At 51.5% G+C, this 19,126-nt stretch overlaps 1 protein-coding gene across 2 annotated transcripts in view; it reads left to right on the top strand.

The window, feature by feature from the left end:
- ZFHX3 (zinc finger homeobox 3) overlaps nucleotides 1-19,126 on the top strand; it is a 138,160-nt gene that overhangs the window by 64,977 nt on the left and 54,057 nt on the right. For both annotated transcript variants that reach the window (XM_041483568.1, XM_041483562.1), the window contains exon 4: nucleotides 17,637-17,868. In XM_041483568.1, coding sequence (XP_041339502.1) covers nucleotides 17,637-17,868 — 232 coding nt within the window. The remainder of the gene's footprint in view (nucleotides 1-17,636; nucleotides 17,869-19,126) is intronic.

The raw sequence follows: 19,126 nt of genomic DNA, 5'->3' as shown, positions 1-19,126 counted from the left end.
AGCCAGGCTACAGGCAGGGCTGGGCTGCACTGCAGGGACAGGGCATTCCCAGGGGCTTTGGTGAGATCCTTCACGGGCAGACTGGGGAAGAGGGCTGGGCAGGGGTAGGGAGGTGAAGGATGAGAAACAGAGGGTAAAATAAAAACTAACTTTCTGCAATGGAAAAAAAAGATTGGAAAGATAGAGGGGGCTTCTGTGTTTGTAAGTGACCAAAAAATGGAGCTAAACCCAAGTTTAAATATCAGCCTAAGGTAAAAATAGTGGACCACTTAGATGTAAAGTGTGACAGCTGCAGAAGAACTTTACAACATCCAGTGATTTCACAGGAAATGATTGATGGAATTTGGTGTCACAGTGCTAGAGGAATGGGGGGCAGACAGCCCTGCTGGAGGGGGGTGGGGGAGGAGGGGCAGCTAGGCTTCCTGATTCCCCACATGTAAAAAAAAAAGATTAAAACAAAAAAAAGGGGGTTATTCTTCCTGCAAGAAGGATATGGAATTCTTGCCAATCTGTTGGAAGACATTGCCTCAATGATCAGTGGAAAGCAGAAGAGCAAGGGGATAATATGTGAGCTGTGTAAATTGTCACTTGGTCTGATGGTTCAATACTGTGTTCCATTTAGGTTGTTTCAGAAAGGCTTAAAAAAACCCCTAGAAGATACCAGAGAAAGTTGCAGGAATGGCAGATGGCTGGAATGACTTGGGTAAAGACCAATGACTTGGGAGTTGGCTTGACACAGGAATCCAGTGTGGAGGAGAACTTGTGAATTTCATAAATTTCAGTGCTCTGGAAGTTGCTGGTTTGATAAAACACTCCTGCATTTGGATTGGTGTGAGTTAGTCTTGCCATAATTCTCCGTGAGGTCGGGCTGAGAGTCCTCTCATCCCATCACCTGGCTGCCAGGAGGTGCTCCCTGCAGGAGTTGAGTGTAGGAGAGCCTGGGGGCCAGCCCCGGGACCTGCCCCCAGAGCTCCGTTTGGAGCTGCCAGGAGCTGGCTGATTCCCTTCTGAAATACCCAGGTGATGTCGTGGGCAAAAGGAGATGTGTTTGGGTTTTGATTTTTATCACAGACTTCCTCCCATCTCTGCCTTTTAAGGTTCTTGGGATAAAGTTGCTCACAGAAAGTCTGTCATGCTCATTAGGAGGTTTAGAGCTCTGTTAACCTTTGATTTACTTGCTGTCTGCCTTCAGTGTGTTTTGGCTTTATTTTTGCAAGTTTATCTCTTGGAATACAGATGCAGCATCAGAGCTCTGAATTACACTCTTGAGCAACACAAATTGTGCCTGAAGCCCATTTAAATTACAGCTTATGAGGGACTTTGAGCTGATTTCCTTCCTACAAGGTTTAAGACAAATTCCAATGGCAGTTTCACAAAGGAAATAAATACTCATTTGAGTCTCCCTTGAAAGTTTTTTTAAAGATGGTCTCCAAAACCTTCAGTTCAAATCTGCATCCTCTAGTCTTGGTTAAACTCGTAGTGAAAGGAGCTTGTGAGCTGCCAGTGTGAGGAGGCTGGACCCTTAGATCCAGTACCTTTGGTCCTGTTGGGATTGACAGGTGTTTTGATACAAAAAGCTCTCCGTGCCAGTTTAACCCTTTGAGACCCATCCTTCACGGGGCTGCACGTTCCTCTGAGTGACGGATTTCTCCCTGGCACTAAAAGATGTCTTTACCTTCCTTTAGGTATTGAATACCAAAGTCTGTTAGTACAGGATCACAGAACTTTTCCTTTCTCTGCACTGCTTTTTGAAAGGATTGGAATCAGAACTGCTGAGAGCACACAGCATTGCTTGCTCTATGTTTTATTTATGGGGCCATGTCACTTAGGTTTTTCTTTCAAGTTTTCCAGTAAGTGCTGAGCCATGTGCAGCCAGCAGCTTAGTAAAGAAACCACCCTGTAAAAGCAACGTAAATAACAAAGGAGTGAGAGCTGGAGCAGGAGCCATGGTCACACAGCATGAACCAGGAGGTCCCCAGAACATGGAGCTAAAACAAGCCTTGGTCAAACAGGGTTCAGAAGTCAAAATATTTGTGAGAATGGGCTACAAAACCCAAGTAAACTAACCAGACACAAGAAAATGGCACAGTCTCAGATATCTCATTCCATAAAGCCATTTATTCCTGGTGAAACAGTTCGAGCTGGTGCCTCTGAGGAGGGACCCCCAAGAAAAGAGCGCCTGGGCTTTTGCATCCTCATAGTCTACCCACACACAGATCTCCAGCTCTTCCGCTCCTGCCCCTGTCTTCCTGTCCATCCACTTGCTGGTGTTACTGGACTCCCATCCCCTTTGTTATCCATTGTGTTGGCAATTCCCAGTTCTGGCTGTGTCTCCCAGTGTCCATTCACCTGGCTGGTGTCACCCGTGTCTGCCCTTTGTTACCCCAAAGGTTGGCAGCTCACAGCCTCCTGCCCTGGGCTGGAACCCAGAGCTCAGCTGGCATTTCAGTCTGTGTCTTGAGTCCAGCTGCCTGGACTAGATGGATTCCTCAACACAGGTAATACACCTCGAAGACCTCAGAATGCTCTTAGTTCATTTTCTGGATGGGCAGGGTCAGGTTTTCGGTGCCTTGGGTACCAGCCCTGGCCAAGCACCAGCTCTGCAGCTGTAGGCTCGCTGGCGACGACCTCATTAAATAATGGATGGGCATTCATTAGCATCCATCTCTGGCGGGGGCTGGTTTGAACGAAGGGGCCCACAAGGTGCTTTCCCCAGCTGTTCTGTGTGACCTGGCATGGACTGCTGGTTTCTGTTTGCCTGTGCCAGTGCCCTGGGCTGCCGGACACTGTGTTGTCCTTCTCTGGCTTTAACTGAACTGTTCCTAAAGAAACTGTTGCAACAAAGTCCCCAGAATTGCTATGGAAGCAGCATGGGAGTTTCTGTGTTTGCTCTCTCATAGGGAATTCATTAAATTACAATAAATAATGTATGCATGGTACATAACTTAATACCATAATGGGCTTTTTCCCCTTCTTGCCAGTCTTAAAAATCCTGCTCCGCACTGTGACGTGGGCAGCCAAGTTCTGCAAGTCAGATTAGGCAATAAAGTTGTGCTTGTGCAACAGGTTCTCTGGAAGTTGAGCCTTGGGGTACGGGCTCTGGTAGGGCTGGCTGCACTGTTGGCAGATCCTTGGTTCCAGGTGGCTTTGGCAGGGAGGCAGGCTGGGTGCCTGCAGCCCAGGGTGCGGGGCAGAGCCCCCAGCATCCCTCTTGTTGTGCATTAAAGCAGGGAGATCCTGCATCCGGCCATTGAACCATCACTGCAGTGCAGCTATTCCCACAATCACAGGTTTCCTCTTTGTCCTGGAGATTACCTCGGGGTTTTTCTGTTCTGCTGAGTTGGCCGTGGCTTGGGTAGAGGTGCAGTGGCTGCTGTGTCCCCCAGCTGTTTGAGCCTGCTGTGACCCCCCTGTGTCACAGGACAGGGAGGTGGGGAGCTGGTTGCAGGAGACAGGGATGTTCTGTTTTAATAATGGAGGATATGAATGCCTGACTTGTATCCCTGCCTTTCATCTCTGAACAGACCTGCAGAATGTGCTCAGGCTGATGGACATTCCCGTTTGGGTTCCTGCTGCACTCAGATGTAGCAGTTGGGGTTCTCTGACCCAGTTATAGCCCCTCAGCTGCCCCGTGGCCTCTGGGCTGTGTCGTGCCCCTCATTTGGGCAGTACAGCCCCATCTCACCCACTCTGCTCCTCTGTGCACTCAGGGAAGGATGGATACAAAGAGAATCACCTGGGGAAGTTTCAGGCAGCAGTAACAAAGCCTGTCTCCACAGAGGGGAGGCTAATTACACAGCTAATTAATCCAACAGATGTCACTTTAAATGCCTGTTTCTTTGTGATTCTGTTGCACACATCATGCTGGTTAAACAGACTTCATGGACCCCGTTCAAAATGCCTGCGCAGGCTGCTGGGAGCTGCCAGGGAGACCCCAGGGTGTCCTGTTCCTCAGGGAGGAGCAAGTCCCAGGCAGCCTGGTCTGGGCTGCGCTGTGCACAGACTGCACATGGGGGAAATGCCGGGTAATGGCTCTGCTGAGTTAAAGACTCTGAAATAGCAGCTGTGAGCGTTGAAGGGGTTGTTTACATTCTTGCTGTGAGTACAAGGCTGAGGCAGAGGGGACCTCCTCCCACTACAGGGCTGGGAGCGAGGCAGAGGGGACCCCATCCTGCCTCATCAGCTCTGCTTGGCATGAGGAAAAGAGTTTGGAAACCTGAGCTGCTCTGGTGAGGTCAGCAGTTCACACCCAAGGCGGTGGAAGGCACAAAGTGCTGTCTTGTCTGTCTGGCTGAGGTGAATGTGGTCTGTCCGGTTCCTGCAGCATTGGGAGGGCTCCCTGCTCTGCCTCCTCGGGGGAGAGGCAAAATGAACATTTCTTCAATGTTTTAAGCGAGTCTTTGCTCGTGAAGGCAGAGCCGTGGCGTGATGGCCCTGCAGAAGAAGGGAGCAGTTCCATATCCTGGTGTGGAGCTGGTGCTGTGTGCTGAAAGTTCAGTGGTCACTGTGTGACAGCCCTTGTCAACCTCTCTGAAACTCGCCCCCTTCAGATCTGGCTGCCAGCTGGGGGAACGGGACAGCTGTGGCACCACAGTGGTGTCAGTGCAGGGGCTCCACCAGTGGATGTTGTGGTACATTCCCCCCTTGGTGTGGTTCTGCAGGCTGCTGCCATTTGGGCAGGGTGTGAACGTGTGTCCCTCACCGGAGGCCAGCCCTGCTGTGGTCAGGTACTGTCACGCTGCCTGGGCATGTCCCCATGGAAAACTGGGCTTGGGAAACGTCCCCTGTCCTGTGTGTCTGCTCTGCTGCCTTGGCCTTTTATTCTACTTGGATACTAGAGGAGTCAGATGGTTCCCTGCATCTCACTGAGCAGATTGCTTCTGGACACAGTGGACTCGTACAGCGCTTGGCTGCAGCCTGGAACCAGGGCCCCCAGCTGTGTGCCTGGGGGGAGCTGCTGGAATGGAAATGCAGCCCCAGCACTCTGGAAATGCCCCATGAGAGCGTGCTGGAGGCAGTGGTTGAGCTGCCTGGTACAGCTGCGGGGGAAGAGCATCTTCCTGGGGTCTCAACATCCTCGGCGAGTCGCAGTTGGCGGCTTGATTCAGTGTAATGGATGTGTGCTCATTTCCCACAGCTGATGAGGATTATATCAGCTTGGTTTAACAGTCTCATTTGCTGCTCCCAGTGCACACTTGTTTTAATGCGTTTCAGTTAATGAGGTAGAAGAGAGAATGAGGTGTTACTGTTTATGTACAGACAGCGAGGCTGTGCCGAGGGCTCTGGAGCCCAGCAGTCCCTGCCCAGTGCTCTCCAAGGGACAGCATTAGCTGGCATTTATAGAAAATTTATTGGCTGCGGTTTATCCAGGTAAAATTTCTCCCAGTGGTGCACATTTCTCTCTCCTGCCTACCTTATGCTTTATTGCAAACTACAAGACGTGTTGCCAGCAGCCTGTCCACGGGCAGGGGATGTCAGCGGGCTGAGGGCGCTGGTGTTGAGTATCACAAAACACCGCAGCATATTTGATGTGGGCAAAGCTGCTGCCGTCTACCTGGGGTAAAAAGTTCACGAGTGCCCCGAGGGGGTTTATGGCTGGGATACTCCATGCTTCCATTGTTCTACTGCTGTGGTATTTTCAGGTCCCTGTGGGGCCAGGGCTATGATGCAGTGCCAGGCACTGGGTGAGTCGGTTCCTTCAGCGGTGCCCTCGGAGCGCTTACCTGCTGTGTCCCCTCCAGAGGAGGTGTGCTGTGCCCAGCTGTGGAAATGGACACCAATGCCCTGACCAGTGTGACGCTGCCTTCCTGAGGAACTGGTTGTCCTTGTGCTGATGGTGAATACTTGCCATGGGGTGGGCTGGAGCTGCACTCCTTGGAGTGGCATCCCACGTCCCCAGCCCGTGCCTGGTGCCAGTGATGTTTGAGGCCACTGCCTCCATGCTGGCTGAGGTCCAGGCTGGCACCAGGGCTGACAGCAGCCAGAGGCCGTGCACGCGGTGCTGCTTTGAAGGTGAAGCTGCTGTTGGTTTAAGCGGGAATTAAACAATTACCGCGTCTTAGTTCTCCCCACCTCCGGTGGATTGACTCTATAAATTGTCAGGCTGTTGACATTTTAATGTGAATTATGTCATATGGTATCCCCTTTGATTTCAGCGTGCCTTGGTTTGTAAATACACGAGCCTCTCAAAGGGCTGTGGTTAGCGCGCGCGGGAGGCCTCGGGGGTTTTGGTGGGGAAGGAGGAGAGCGCTGTCTGCAGCAGCCCTGCGCCTGGCACGGCTGCTGGAGCGCTGGCAGGGCCGCCGTGCTGAGGGCTGCCACAGCCGGGCACCCACGGCGTCCCTCCGTGTGCGGCCGCTCCCCTGCCCTCCGTCGGCGTGGGGCCTCTCCTCTGCCCTTTGCTGCTCAGCTCCTCCGGCCAGCGGCAGCAGCTCTGCCTGTCCCCTTGTCTGGTTCCTGCTGGGTCTCCTCACATCGCTGTCCCCATCCAGTCCCCAGTCTGTGCAGCAGAGAAACTCCTAATTCACCAGGTCCTGGTCATTTGGGTCAGCCTTCCGTTATGTTCTTTGACAGCTGGCCCAGAGAGGAGTTGTTGTCTTCACATGGAGGGACTTGAGGCAGGCTCGGCAGAAGAGCAGGGAGCTCTCCTGGGGTGACCCCTTCTGCCTCATGGAAGGAGACTCACCAGCTTCCTCTCCAGCACAAAGCCAGAGGGTGTGAGTTTGAGAATTCTGATCACTCACTTGGCTCCCAACATTTGTGGGACTGTTTGTAACTCTGGGGTTAGTGCAGCTGGGTCACGTTAGGGCCACAGTTGTACTCTTGGGTGTCTGCAGGGTGCACATGTGGTGGTACCTGCTGCTGAGCCCAGGACCTGCCCGTGGGAGGAGGCACAGAGGGAGGACAGTGCCTAGCTTTGGCTGTCGACCACCAGCAGCAGTGCTGGAAAGGGACCAGGTGCTGGAAGTCCCACAGAGAAGGGACTTGCTGTCCCAGAGCAGGGTTTCAAGCATGCTGTGACCATCGGTGGGAGAGGTTTAAAGGCTTTGGAGTCCTGCAGATGATGTGTTCATGTCATGGGGCCTGTGTTACAGACACCTCTGGCTGCCTGTGAGTGGTTTTTATGGTCCCACAAAGCAGGAACTTTGCTTTTATCATTTTCACACCTCCTTGGCTCTAACTTACCTGGATTTTCCTGTGCATGCACTGCAGTGCCCACCTAGGCCTATCAAAGTGTCTGACTCTGTGCAGGGGCATTATTCAGACATGAAGCCTACAGACTGACCTCCTGGCAGCATATGGTAACCACAAGCAGATATTTTTGCAGACAAGTTAATCCCATATCGTCACAGAAACGAGAATTTTGGGGCAGCTGGAGTAACTGGAGTTACACCTGCAATTTCATAAACAGGGTTTGGAAATCTGTTATCTCCTCACACCTTTCTGTGAGTGGATGCTGCTCCCAAAAAAAGGTTTTGTTGCTTCCATTTTATTTTTGAATTGCAGTGGTCAGTACACCCTCCTACTGCTGGGTGTTTGTCGTTTACCCCGTGTGTGTCTCTGCAGACTGCCCGCTGGGATTGCAGAGCCAGAACGGCTGAAACCTGTAGATAGTGGGCCTAGTTTTTCCCAGGGGTTTCTGTACCTGTGGAGGCAAATGCCAGTGGATGCAGATACACAGGAACAAGGAGAGCACTGACGAGCAGAGACACTTATCACCTTGGGTTTGCTCTGTTTGCCTCACTGTGCTTCTGCACTCTCCGTTTTTTCCATTGCTGTAGTCTGTCTTGGAGGGAATAGCTGTAAGTAATGCTCAGAGCCATTCTACTCTCTTGTAGATCCCTCTGCAGAATTATACTGCAGTTGAATTAGATTTTAGATATACACAGGAAATACAGAGCAGCAAACCCAACTGTTCATAGGCTGCAAAGTGTATGGAATCCATGAGCCAGACAGGTGTGCTGCTGTGGATTGCTGTGGGTCATTGCTGTGTCCTTCCTGCTGGAAACCAGCTGGGCTGGGAGCTATTACATGCCCAAGGACTGGAGAGATCTCCCAGTTAAATTTGGAGGAGGCTGTGTTTGAAGGCTTCTCCTCCCCAGGAGCTCAGTGGCTTTTCTTACAGAGTAGTTGCTCAGGGTGTGGGGCAAGGAGCAATTGCATGAATTCCTGTACACAGCTCTTAGGACACATTAGTGTCCATTGAGTTCATGGAGCCCTCACAGCCTTGTAGAACATAGCAAGTAGCAGGTTGCCTTAATTCAGCCCTTTGTGTGCAGACATTATTTTGGTTCTTAATTATAAGTAGTTCCATACATATTTTTCCAGCAGGATTCTTGCCTCATTCTGTGAGTAATTATTCCATTTCTTTTTATCTTCCTCTTTCATTACATTGCCCCAGGCTTTGTCTAATACAATCCAAAGCTTTCACTGAATGAAGAATTATTTATTTTCTCATGGGCATTTCTGTGGTGCTTGTGTTCTGTTTGTGTTTCACAGACACTTAAAGAACTTACCTTGGCAGTGTGGTCTGAAATCAGCTGGTGCTCCTGTCCCATGTTCAGGGCAGGCTGATGCACAAAGGACGGATACAAAGAGAATCACCTGGGGAAGTGGGAATGTGTCTCAGAGGTCTGGCTGCCCAGCCTGGTGCCCAGCCCTGCAGCCTGTGCCACTGGAGATAGGCTGCTCCACTGCCAGGAGCCTTCCCTGGCTCTACACTTTTCAGCTCACCTCCAAGACCCAAGCAGTATTATATATTTCCTCTTTCTGCTCCCATTCTGTCATATTGATCTATCATACCATCCTTTGGTTTTCCTTCCTCCCTTATCACCTGATATTGAAAAATCCTTGTTGTGGACTGTGGGCAAAGGATGAGCTGGGTCTTGTGTTTTTCCATGGATTTGTTGGCTTCTGCGTGGGGAGATTGTGCCCTCCATGTCTCTGATACTGATACTCTGTGATTTATAGAGAGGATTGAACAGTTGTCTTGTGCATTGTTGTTACTGTTTTTGGTTATCTGCTGGGAGTTGAGGGGGTACAGTACTGTAAGAAGTTAGAAGGAAGCAGAATGAAAACAAGGAAAGCTTCAGTCCATCACAGCTTCCCTGGAGATGCATGAAGCACTAAATCCTGGGCGAGGGGAGTTAATCTGTGTCCGCAGTGTTTTATTCAATAGTGTGAGCTCAGGCCGGGTTTCTGTGGCTGGCTCAGTGTCCCGCATGGTTTCATGGTGCATTGTTACAGCAGTCCCTGGCTGCACACGGGGTGCCCTCCCGTCCCCCTGGACCTCACTGCTGGGGTTCTGCTGGGCAGTGAAGGGCAGCTGCAGCCGAGGCACTGGCACACCTGGCTGCCCCGGACTTCGGGACGGGGGGCAGAGCACGGCGCTGTCACAGTCCTCAGGCTTTTCCTTCAGAGACCCCTGGTTTAAATCCTTAAAGCAGGCTCCGCACATGGAGAGGGACTTGGGTGGCTAAGTGAGCTGCATTTTCTGAGCTGCATTATCAGCACAAGACCCAGGAGTGTGTTGCATCAGAGCCCCTTGGAGAGCCCTCCTGTGTAACACAGGGATCCTTCCTGTGGCTGCCAGAGGAAACAAAACATCACTGGTATGGAGAGTCCTAGCCTGGCTCTGTGTTGCAGAAAGCCCTCTTCAATCACTCAGCAGCTACACAATTACAATATGGACAACAGATTTCGATCCTGCCGTCTTTCCAGGTTCCCTCCAGACCTTTTGATTACATAATTTACTTTTTATCCAGTGTTTTTCCATATTCCCAGGCTGCTCTAGTTCACCTGAGTGTTCACAGCTTAGCAACTCACACTGAATTGATTATTTTCAAGTAGACGTACAAAATGTGTTTTAAGGGTGTGGGCAGTGACATTGTGAGGCCTGCTTATGGTTACTGTCTTCACTTGTTTTTTCCCCATTTGTTTTCCTGACCCTGGAAAAGACCAGGCTCCCTGAATTCCTCAGCTGCTGCCTATCCCAGCACTGAGACAGGAGTGGGCTGGAAGCCCTGAGCCTCTTCCTTGGTGGTGTTGCTGCATTCTGCACATTTTTTTTTCTTTTTTCATCACTCCATCCTATTGCCGTCCATACAGTGCTTTGCAGGCAAAAGTGCAGCTTTTCTGCCGTGTTTCTCTAGGGATGGCAGCATCCATGGACATAAGAAGTGACAAAACTGTATGCTTTCCTGAGGATCAGCATGTCCCTAATCCAGGCTTTGGTTCAGTTGCAAGAGGAGTTCAACCATTCCCAAGTCCATGCTGCTCCACAGGAGCTGCTGGGTGAGGCTGGCTCCGGGTGACACCCCTCACATCCCGGCTGCTCCTAGGAGAGGTCACTTTGTGTGAAGTTCGTTGGTTCCTGCTGGCCAGAGGTGCAAGGTGAGCAGCAGAGGTGCCCTTGCAGGGCTGTCGTGGGTCCTGTGGTGGAGCCACAGCTGGGCAGGAGCGTGCAGGGCTGAGGGCAGCACTTTACAGGCCAGCTGATAGGAAATGTACTCTCATGGCACTTTGGTTTTAGCACTATAATTAGCAGGATCGATACTCACGCTCCTGTGTGCATCTCCATGTGCAGCAGCGCTTGCGCCTGTGTCTCCCAGGGGAGATTTCGGGGATCTGGAAAATTCTCTGCAGCTGAAGTTGTAGTTGCCCAAGAGTGGATTTCCTGTGTTGGCAAGTCTTTGTGGGAAAAGAGAAAGTGGATGCTGTAGGAGAGTGCCCAAGTGCAGTCAGACCTGTTACTTTGCGCCTCTCTGGGCTGCTCAGCAAGTGTGCAGTGACCCAGGTGTGCAAGGAATACCTGTGCTACTGGAGTTAGGTGCTGCAGCTGGAGAGCAGCGTCCCTGGCTGCTCCCTCACCTCCCGTGGCATCTCCTCCCTCCCTCGAGAGGTCTTCAGCCAGCATTCCACCCTGTTTCCCCTGAACTGGGAGGGTTGGCCAGCATAACTGGGCCAGTGCTAGCTCCCCCAGGGACTTTGTCCTTCCTCGAGACGTGGGAAGGAAGTCTTCCACAGGAGGAGTCTTAGTGAAGCTCTTGGCTCTCAGCTGTCCCCATACAGGTTTGCATCTTCGGGCATCTCTTCCAAGGAATGATTAATTAATGCTTGCAGGTCTGTTGCACAATTAAAAAGGTGTGGGGGCTGTGATTGCAAGTTCAGCCTTTCTTGGCACTTGCTTTCTGTTAACCTGTGTTGCTCTCTGTCCACAGACCCCATGGGACTGTGGGTGTGCAGGGATGCTGCTCGTCACGGGCAGCATAAACAATGTCCTTGTTAGGAGCTGCTCCAAGACCCTATGAAAGAAGTTGGCTGCTGCAGCCAAGCAGTAGCTGGGACTGTGCCTCCCCCTGGGCTTTAGCCCCTCCTCATTAAGCAGGTCCAGGCTATTGATTGGGAGCTTGTGTTTGGAAGAGTCTTACTTACTCTATGCATTATCTTGACAGATTGATCAGACCTGATTGAGAACCTCTTAAAGGAACGAACAGCTGTAATGGGAAAGTTGGACTCTGTCATCCGTTAGGATGATTCTGGGAGCGAGAAGAACGAGGCTGACATCTTGGAGCAATTGTATTTACAATTAACATGGCTGAAAACGATTGCCTCTATTGATCCCCCCTTCCTGCAATTACAGCCCCATTGTTTACATTCCAGCACTTCAGTTATAAAAAGGAAATTCAATAATTATTGCATTATTTAAAGTTAAAGTGCCACAGAGTTTGCTGGCTATGCTTGCTGGTTGATTTAACGTTCAGTAAAATCCATGCTGAGCTCTCCATCCTTAGGCTGAGCAATATTTGGCTTTTAATGAGACTTCAAGGGCTGGTGGAGCAAACCCCATTTGCTGGGTCGCTTTTGGATTTGTGGGGGAACCCAAAACCCGTTGCAGCACAGCTAGCACCAGCCACAAGGCTAACAAGGAGAGCCTCTGTGGCGTTCACTTTTTGCAGGGCTGGAGGGCTCAGAAAATACAGATGGGGTGGGGTATAGGGATGGGCTGTTAGTGGGGGTGGCTGTGTCTGTTCTTCAGGCCTTTCTGTGTGAATTGGGAACTTGGACTGGTACCTCAGCCGCTGTTGCAGGACGGAGTGCTACATTTCCAGCCTCTAGGTAAGAAAGATAAGGATAAGATAAGCAGTTACCACAAGCTCAGCTGCAGAAACTCAGGGGCAAACGAGCCTGAGCTCCAGCACTGGCGCTGCACCATGGAGGTGTGACGCACGGAGGCAGGAGGAGGGAAGGGTTTGTAACACCGCTCCTTTGGAAACATTAAACAATTCAGGATGTTGGTTGGATATGAAAGAGCAGAAGTTCAGCTTTTGAACCTGCTGGAGGCAGAATCGATTTTCCCCCCTTGCAGGAGGGTGGGGAGGCTGTTGGCACTGCAGCCTCCCCAGCGCGCGGCCAGCGGCTCCCACTGCGCGCTGCCCGCCCGCCGCTCCCCGGCTCCAGGAAATTCCAGCTGGGGCTGCAGGTGTGAAAGGAGAGCAAGATGGATTGGCCAGCCCTGACTTTTATGGAGTACTTGGAACAGACCAGGATCAGACAGCTGCATCCACATGACTTTCATTAAAAATTCAGATTCTTCTCTTGCAGGGCTGTGTGATTTATCTTGTGCAGCACATCAGAGGCACACAGGGGCCAAGAGATGCTCACGAGGCCTCTGAGGTCTGCAGCGGGGTCGGGTCCCTTTCTGTGGTGACCCATAGCCCCACTCCAGCTCCGCTGTAAGGGTCACCTCCTGTCCCTCCCCAGGGGCATACAGCCCTCACTGGCACCTGAAGGGTTTCCTACCAAGCCTGTGACTAATTACCCCTGTGTGACCTCACCCCGAGGAAGAGTCAGTCAGGGTTTTCTCCTGTGCTGCAGATCTGCTGGCAGGGCTGAAGTGGTTCCAGTAGCTCCTGAGCTTGGGTCAACCTCCCTGAATAAACGCTGAGGCTCTGCCTGGTTCTGTGTGCTGGTTCTGGTCACTGGGACTGCTCAGACATCAGCACTTGTAGGAGAAAGCCAGCGCAGTGCACCTCCGTGGTGCTGCTTCCTTCTGTGCCTTTTGTGACCTTCCAGCAGATTTTTGGCTCCTTCTTCCCCAGCTGCATCTGTTAATTCTTTGAAATCACTGCTAGCTTTACCATCCTAACAGAGCTGAGTACTGAGTTCAGAGGTAGGAAAAGTGTTACATGTGGAGAAAATCTCTGCCAAAGATGTTGAAGTCTGACAAGTTCTTTCTCAAGAAGCTCTGGGTAGTGGAGTGGCCTTTGTTTTCATGGCAGGGTGTCCTGTGATGTGAGAGTACTTGGAAGTGATGTGGAGGAGGTTTCTGCAGACTGTTTGTCAGTGACCCACACAGCACCTGGCCGTACGGCATGGTCAGAGCGGTGAGGAAGAGGATGTTTGTGCGAGCAGGAGGGCGGGGAGCTCGCTGGGGCCATGCCCGACGGGCTTTGCACAGCCCTGCAGGGCTGCAGCCGCTGGTCCTGTCACAGCCGGGGTGAGGAACACTGTTCCTTTTTTCCTGCTGGTTTGCTGCTGTGTAGCCTTTATGAGCTTATTTTCCCACTTTGGGATTTGGCCCCCAGTCCTGTTACCTCACCTGCTTCTCCTGCCCAGAGAGACCCAGACGTGTGCAGGGGGTCTCGCCGGGCAGCTGGGGACCAGCATCTCCCTGCCCCTGGGGCAGAGACAGAGTTTCTGCTGCTGAAGAAAAGTCTGCAGAAGAAGGGTCCATCCTCAAGCCTAGAGAGAGTTTTCTCACGTGTTCTACTGCTTTTGTAGCAGGGACACCTCCTGAGGGTGGTGACGGGGTGTTCCCCCTCCCAGAGGAAGCCAAGGACGTGAGGGGTTCCCAGTGCTGTGGGCATGGGCTGGTCCTGAGCAGCATTCAGGGCCCTCCGAAGGGAAAGCTTTGTGCCAGTTAGACTGCATAGCTACTGGGCCTTTTTCTATTGAATAATCAACATCCAAAGCACGAGATAGTTCAAAGTGTTGTTGCAGCTCCCTGGTGGGTTGAGGTTACAGGTCAGATGTCCCCCAGAACAGTAACTGAGCTGTTTAACATGGCAGAGAGGGATTGAAGAGCCCCCTGGTGCCCTTGGCAGTTCTTCAGGGGGGGTTCTGTCCTGTCTCCATCGGAATCAGGCTCATTGCACCATGGCTGATTAAACTTTGCGCAGAAGAGATTTTGAGCAGATAGTGGTTTAGCATCTTTTAAAATTGGAAAGATTTTTTAACATTAAAAGATGCAGAAAAGCTTAGAAATTGGATGGTGAATATTGAACTTCAGGAACAGCTACAGATGTGTTCAGGAGGGTTTGTTCCTTGTGTTACAGCAGCAGCTCGGGGTCTCAGTCCTGGGTGCTAGAGTCTCAGCTCCACAGAGCATTCTGTGGTGTGTGGCGTGGGCTGAGGGGAGCTGTCTGCAGTCAGGCAGGGTGATGCAGTGTCATGTTCAATTCCATGACTGTTGTAAAGTTCAACAATGTGGGTGAAGCAGCATAAGATGGGGAAAAGAGAGATGGTAAAATAAACAAGAGTTTGGGGTATGTGAAGGATGGAGGGAGAGAAACAAGAACTGACTGTAGCGCCATTCCTTACTTTAAAAATCAGATTTCCATAGTCGTACCCTGTGAGCATTTATTGCTTAGCAGAAGAAAGCAGTTCTGAGGCAGACACTGGAGAGTGGTGGCTGGGCAGTCGGTGTGGCAGGACTGGCTGGCCTGGCACCTGCAGGTGGCACCGGAGCAGTGCCACCAGCAGTGCCACCGGAGCAGTGCCACTGCCACCGCGGCCACACCGCAGGGCCAGGGCCGGGCTGGGGGACACGGAGGGGCGGCTGGCACAGAGCTGGGGCAGAGGAGGCAGATGAGGCCTCTGAGCAGACCGTGCTGTGCTAACCACTGTGAGGACACAGTGGCCAGGGCCGGGCTGGCTGAGGCGTGGTGCGTGCGGGGATAGCGCTGGGAGGCTGCGGTGCCGAGGCGCAGTTGGTGTACGGACGGGAACACCCGTGTCCCCCGGGGAGCTGCACTCGTGAGCCGTATGGTTTCCATCAGAGCGTTCCTCTCTCTGTTTCTGATTTAAAGTGTAGCTTTGACTCACCCTGATCAATATTTTGCATGCCATGCGTGAAGAACCAGATGTTGGAAGTTTCCTATTGTGGAGAGGGAGGGGTGGAACACCCCCTCAGACTCACAGAAATCGATGTTTTCTGACAGAAGTTGGTTGGTTTTCCTTGGAACAATATATTCTTTTGATTTTCAAGTTGATTTGTCTTCTAACAAGGTTCTGGTTTAGTATTTTGAATTTGTTTCCTGTGATACGGATAAATTCTCACAAGGGGGAAGTTTAACAGTGTGATGGGCAATAACTACACGTGCTTGGACAACATTTCATCGCCTCCAGCAGCTCACAGCTCGGACTGGCTCGGCCCTCATGTCTTCTTTCTCTGGACTGCTCCTTTCCTCCGCTGGAGGATGGGTTGAATCAGGTGCATGTGACGCTGTGCCCAGGCTGGGCTCGGTAGCACCCTCAGCCTGTGACTCCTCCAGCACCACAGGCAGGTGAGGCTGACCCCAGCACGAGAGATGGTTGAGAGGAAGCGAAAAGGAGCATAAAATAAGACACACTTACTAAACTGTTTAAAACAAATGTTTTCCTAAAACCCCCTTTTAAATGAGAGCAGTGCAGGCTGCGCCTCTGGTTCCACAGAGACCATGTCCTTAATATTTCCTTGAACCCGTGACCGGATTTTTCTCTAATTGCTCACTGGGGGTTTTCTCTGGCTGCGCGCAGAAGCTGCCGCTGAGCCCGTGGGCTCTTCCCGAGCCCGGCGCGGGGTTTGTGGGATGGGGCCTCCCCGAGGTGCTGGCGAGGACGGGGCTGGCGTGGCTCCTGGAGCCAGAGCCCGGCCGGGAGCAGGACGGGAGCAGGGAGGCTGTGGCAGGGTCAGGGCAGAGCCAGGCTGGCGAGGCTGGGCCGCCTGGGATGGGCACGCGGCTCTTGTGGCGGGCTCGCTGACCTTTCATGCCTTAAGCCATTCGTCTTTTTCTGGCTCAGGAAGAGGGTAACGCATGCAAACAATAGAAATGAGATGAGGAAGAAGTTCTTATAAGGGAAAACAGCAAAAATCTTTTGAGGGCACCAGTGGGATTAGTGCCCTCGTGGATTCTTCAAATATTACAGTGAATTTAATTAAATACATCGTGATCCCAAAAGAGGCTAGTCTAATTAGCCAGATCTAGAATACATTTATTCTCTTTCCTTGCTCTTCCAATGAGAAGCCTCAGCATCAGCTCATATCCTATTTTTAATCATTCCTAGACTCAGAGGGCTCTCCTTCCTCCGTGTGAGCAAGGCACACAGCGCTGGGTAATATGTGTCTTTAATCTTATCTCAGCTGTAACTGAGATAATAAGCATCAGAATTTTTTACCAGAAGGTCCTGGCTGCACGTAGGCAATATTTTTGATTGACAAACCTCAAGATCATGTCCAAATCGCTGTACTTGTGCCTGGGGCCAAGTGTGTTGAGGAAAGAGTTCCATGAGATGACACAAAGACTCAAGGAGGTCTCGGGGTTGGATGGAAGGAGCTGGCAGGCAGTATTGCACAGCTGAACTGTTAGCTGTGGGGTGGAAACACCAAAGGCCTTCATTGAGGGATCTCGTGTTGTTTCACCTTGGTATTCATTTTTTCTCAGCTAGTGACACATCCTTACTGTGGATTTGGGAAAGCTCCTGTGACCTCCTGCCCAGGGGAAGGGACAGCAGCTGTGCTGTGGCAGCCAGTGCGGCTGTGCAGGGTGAATTCTGCCCTCTGCTTCTAAGAAAGAATTTCCATGTCTGTGGGATTCATCACAGGAAATGGCTGCTTGTTTCCCCAGAGGCATGGACCTCTGTACCAAGGGATTGATAGGTTTTGCCAAATAATCGTGGTATGGTAATCCAGAAGGAGCTGTACTGGCTGTGACCGCACAGCTCGGGAGGGGACAGGGTTTTTCCAGGTGCTGGCCTCTCATCATGGTACCTGGCTGCATGCTCACCATGGGCTTTTCAGCCAAGGTCTGTGTCACAGCCATCTTACAGGCCAGACTGCTGCTTCCTTCCTGATCCAAGGATGCCAGAGAGGAGAGAGTTGGATGATGGACAGGATGGCTCTGCACTCCACTTCCATACACTGTGTCCTGGACCCCTTTATCTAATGGGTTTGTTGTATTCTAGGGTTGCTTTGGTTTTACTTTTCCTATTTTTCCATGAATTTACCAGATGTAATTTTGAGTTTGTTATGCAGGTAGATCCCCTCCCAGGACAAGGTTTGAGTGTGAAGGAATGAGCCCTGAGTGGGTCGTGAGCAGGTGTTACTGCTGGCTCTGGTGCTTTCCCTCACTGAGGGAGATGATGGTGGCTGTGTCCATCTGTGCTTTGTGCCCATTTCAGTGCATTTTGGTTTTCATGCTCATCAGCAGGAGATGGTGTAATACCTTGGGAACAAAGAGGCGTTGTCTCATTGGATCTGTGTCACAATGTGGTTCCTTAACTAATTCCCAGGTGACTTTTAGCAATTTATGGTGGACTAACCCAGGAGACTGGGGGTGGCAAAGGTCATTGACATCCCTGTGCTTTGTTCTCCACAGCATCTGCAGCACCACGAGAGCGGGGTCGAAGGTGAAAGCTGCTACTACCACTGTGTCCTCTGTAACTACTCCACCAAGGCCAAGCTGAACCTCATCCAGCACGTGCGCTCCATGAAACACCAGCGGAGTGAAAGCCTCCGGAAGCTGCAGCGCCTCCAGAAAGGGCTTCCTGAGGAAGAGGAGGACCTGGGACAGATCTTCACCATTCGCAAGTGTCCGGCTGCTGAGGCTGGTGAGTGCTGCTGCCTTGGCACGAGCGGGCCCGTGCTGCAGGGGCGGACGAGTGGCACCTGACCCACTGTGCTGTCTGGTGACAAACTTGGTGATGTTCCTGCTTCTGTTCCCTGCTGTGGGCTGACACAGTTCATCAGTAATGCAGTAATCAGATTTCAGGAATCCCACCTGCCACGAGTGGCACCTGACCCACTGTGCTGTCTGGTGACAAACTTGGTGATGTTCCTGCTTCTGTTCCCTGCTGTGGGCTGACACAGTTCATCAGTAATACATTTCAGGAATCCCACCTGCTTGAGGTGGGGTTTGGGATGTTGAAGTGTGTGTGTGTTAGTTCAGGTTGCTTCTTAAACCCTGGAGTATTGTATGAGTATCTAAAGATACTATCTTATCTGGACAACTCAACAAACCAGTGCACCAGTAGATGTTTTGCAGTGAGTCAAGTGATGCCCTGAGCACCAGCGTAAGCTGTGCCAGCTTGGCACTGATTTCTGGTACGTCAGCCACTCTGGATTGGGAGGAGGAGCTGGGCAAAAGGGGTGGGCAGGACATGTGAGTTTGCCATGCCTGTTTTCCATGTCTCCTCTGAAGTGAAGGGCTTGTATGAAACATTTGCTCACACAGATCATAGGACAGGGATTGCAGCTGCGAATCCAGCAAGAGTTAGTGTGCCTAAAAGGAGCAGTTAGGCTGGATGGAGTAGAGATGGTACTTTGTTTAGTCATGTAAAGGGTTGAGATGTTTTTAATGTTTTGAAAAACGCAGGTGTCCTGAAACCCTCTTGGGAGGGAGGAGAAGACTCACCCTGGGTCAGCTGGTTTGTGTGCTGTCAAGGCACAGTGGGGCTGGAGCTGGTGTGTGCCAGCAAAAACCTTCACAATCCTCATAGCTTCAAGCAGGACTTTTCTCTATGACTGCTGTGAAAATGGGTAAATCCTACAAATAGCCACTCTGGGGAACTGGCATTCTGCAGAGAGTGTGGATGGAGACAAGGAAAGTGATCTTGGCTGATAGGGTAGAGAAGGGACAGCAACAGCAGCTGAGGGAGAACATGTGGGTTTTCAGAACTGTCCCTGACTTCAGAACTGAATTCACATCTGGGTCACCCTGCCTGTGAGTAATGAGGATCTGAAATAAACCCAAAACACCCCAAGAGTGTGACAGGAGATTTTTTCATTAAGAGTTAAATTCAGTCTTGTGGAAAAAAGTGCCCAGTCTGTGACCTTGGTGGCCCAGGGGAGTGGAGAGCATGGAACACG

The sequence above is a fragment of the Pyrgilauda ruficollis genome, unplaced genomic scaffold (assembly GCF_017590135.1).
Source record: "Pyrgilauda ruficollis isolate IOZ18807 unplaced genomic scaffold, ASM1759013v1 scaffold117, whole genome shotgun sequence".
Taxonomy (NCBI): domain Eukaryota; kingdom Metazoa; phylum Chordata; class Aves; order Passeriformes; family Passeridae; genus Pyrgilauda; species Pyrgilauda ruficollis.
Note: the sequence above shows the minus strand (reverse complement) of the source record. Positions and strands in the feature narration are given on the sequence as shown.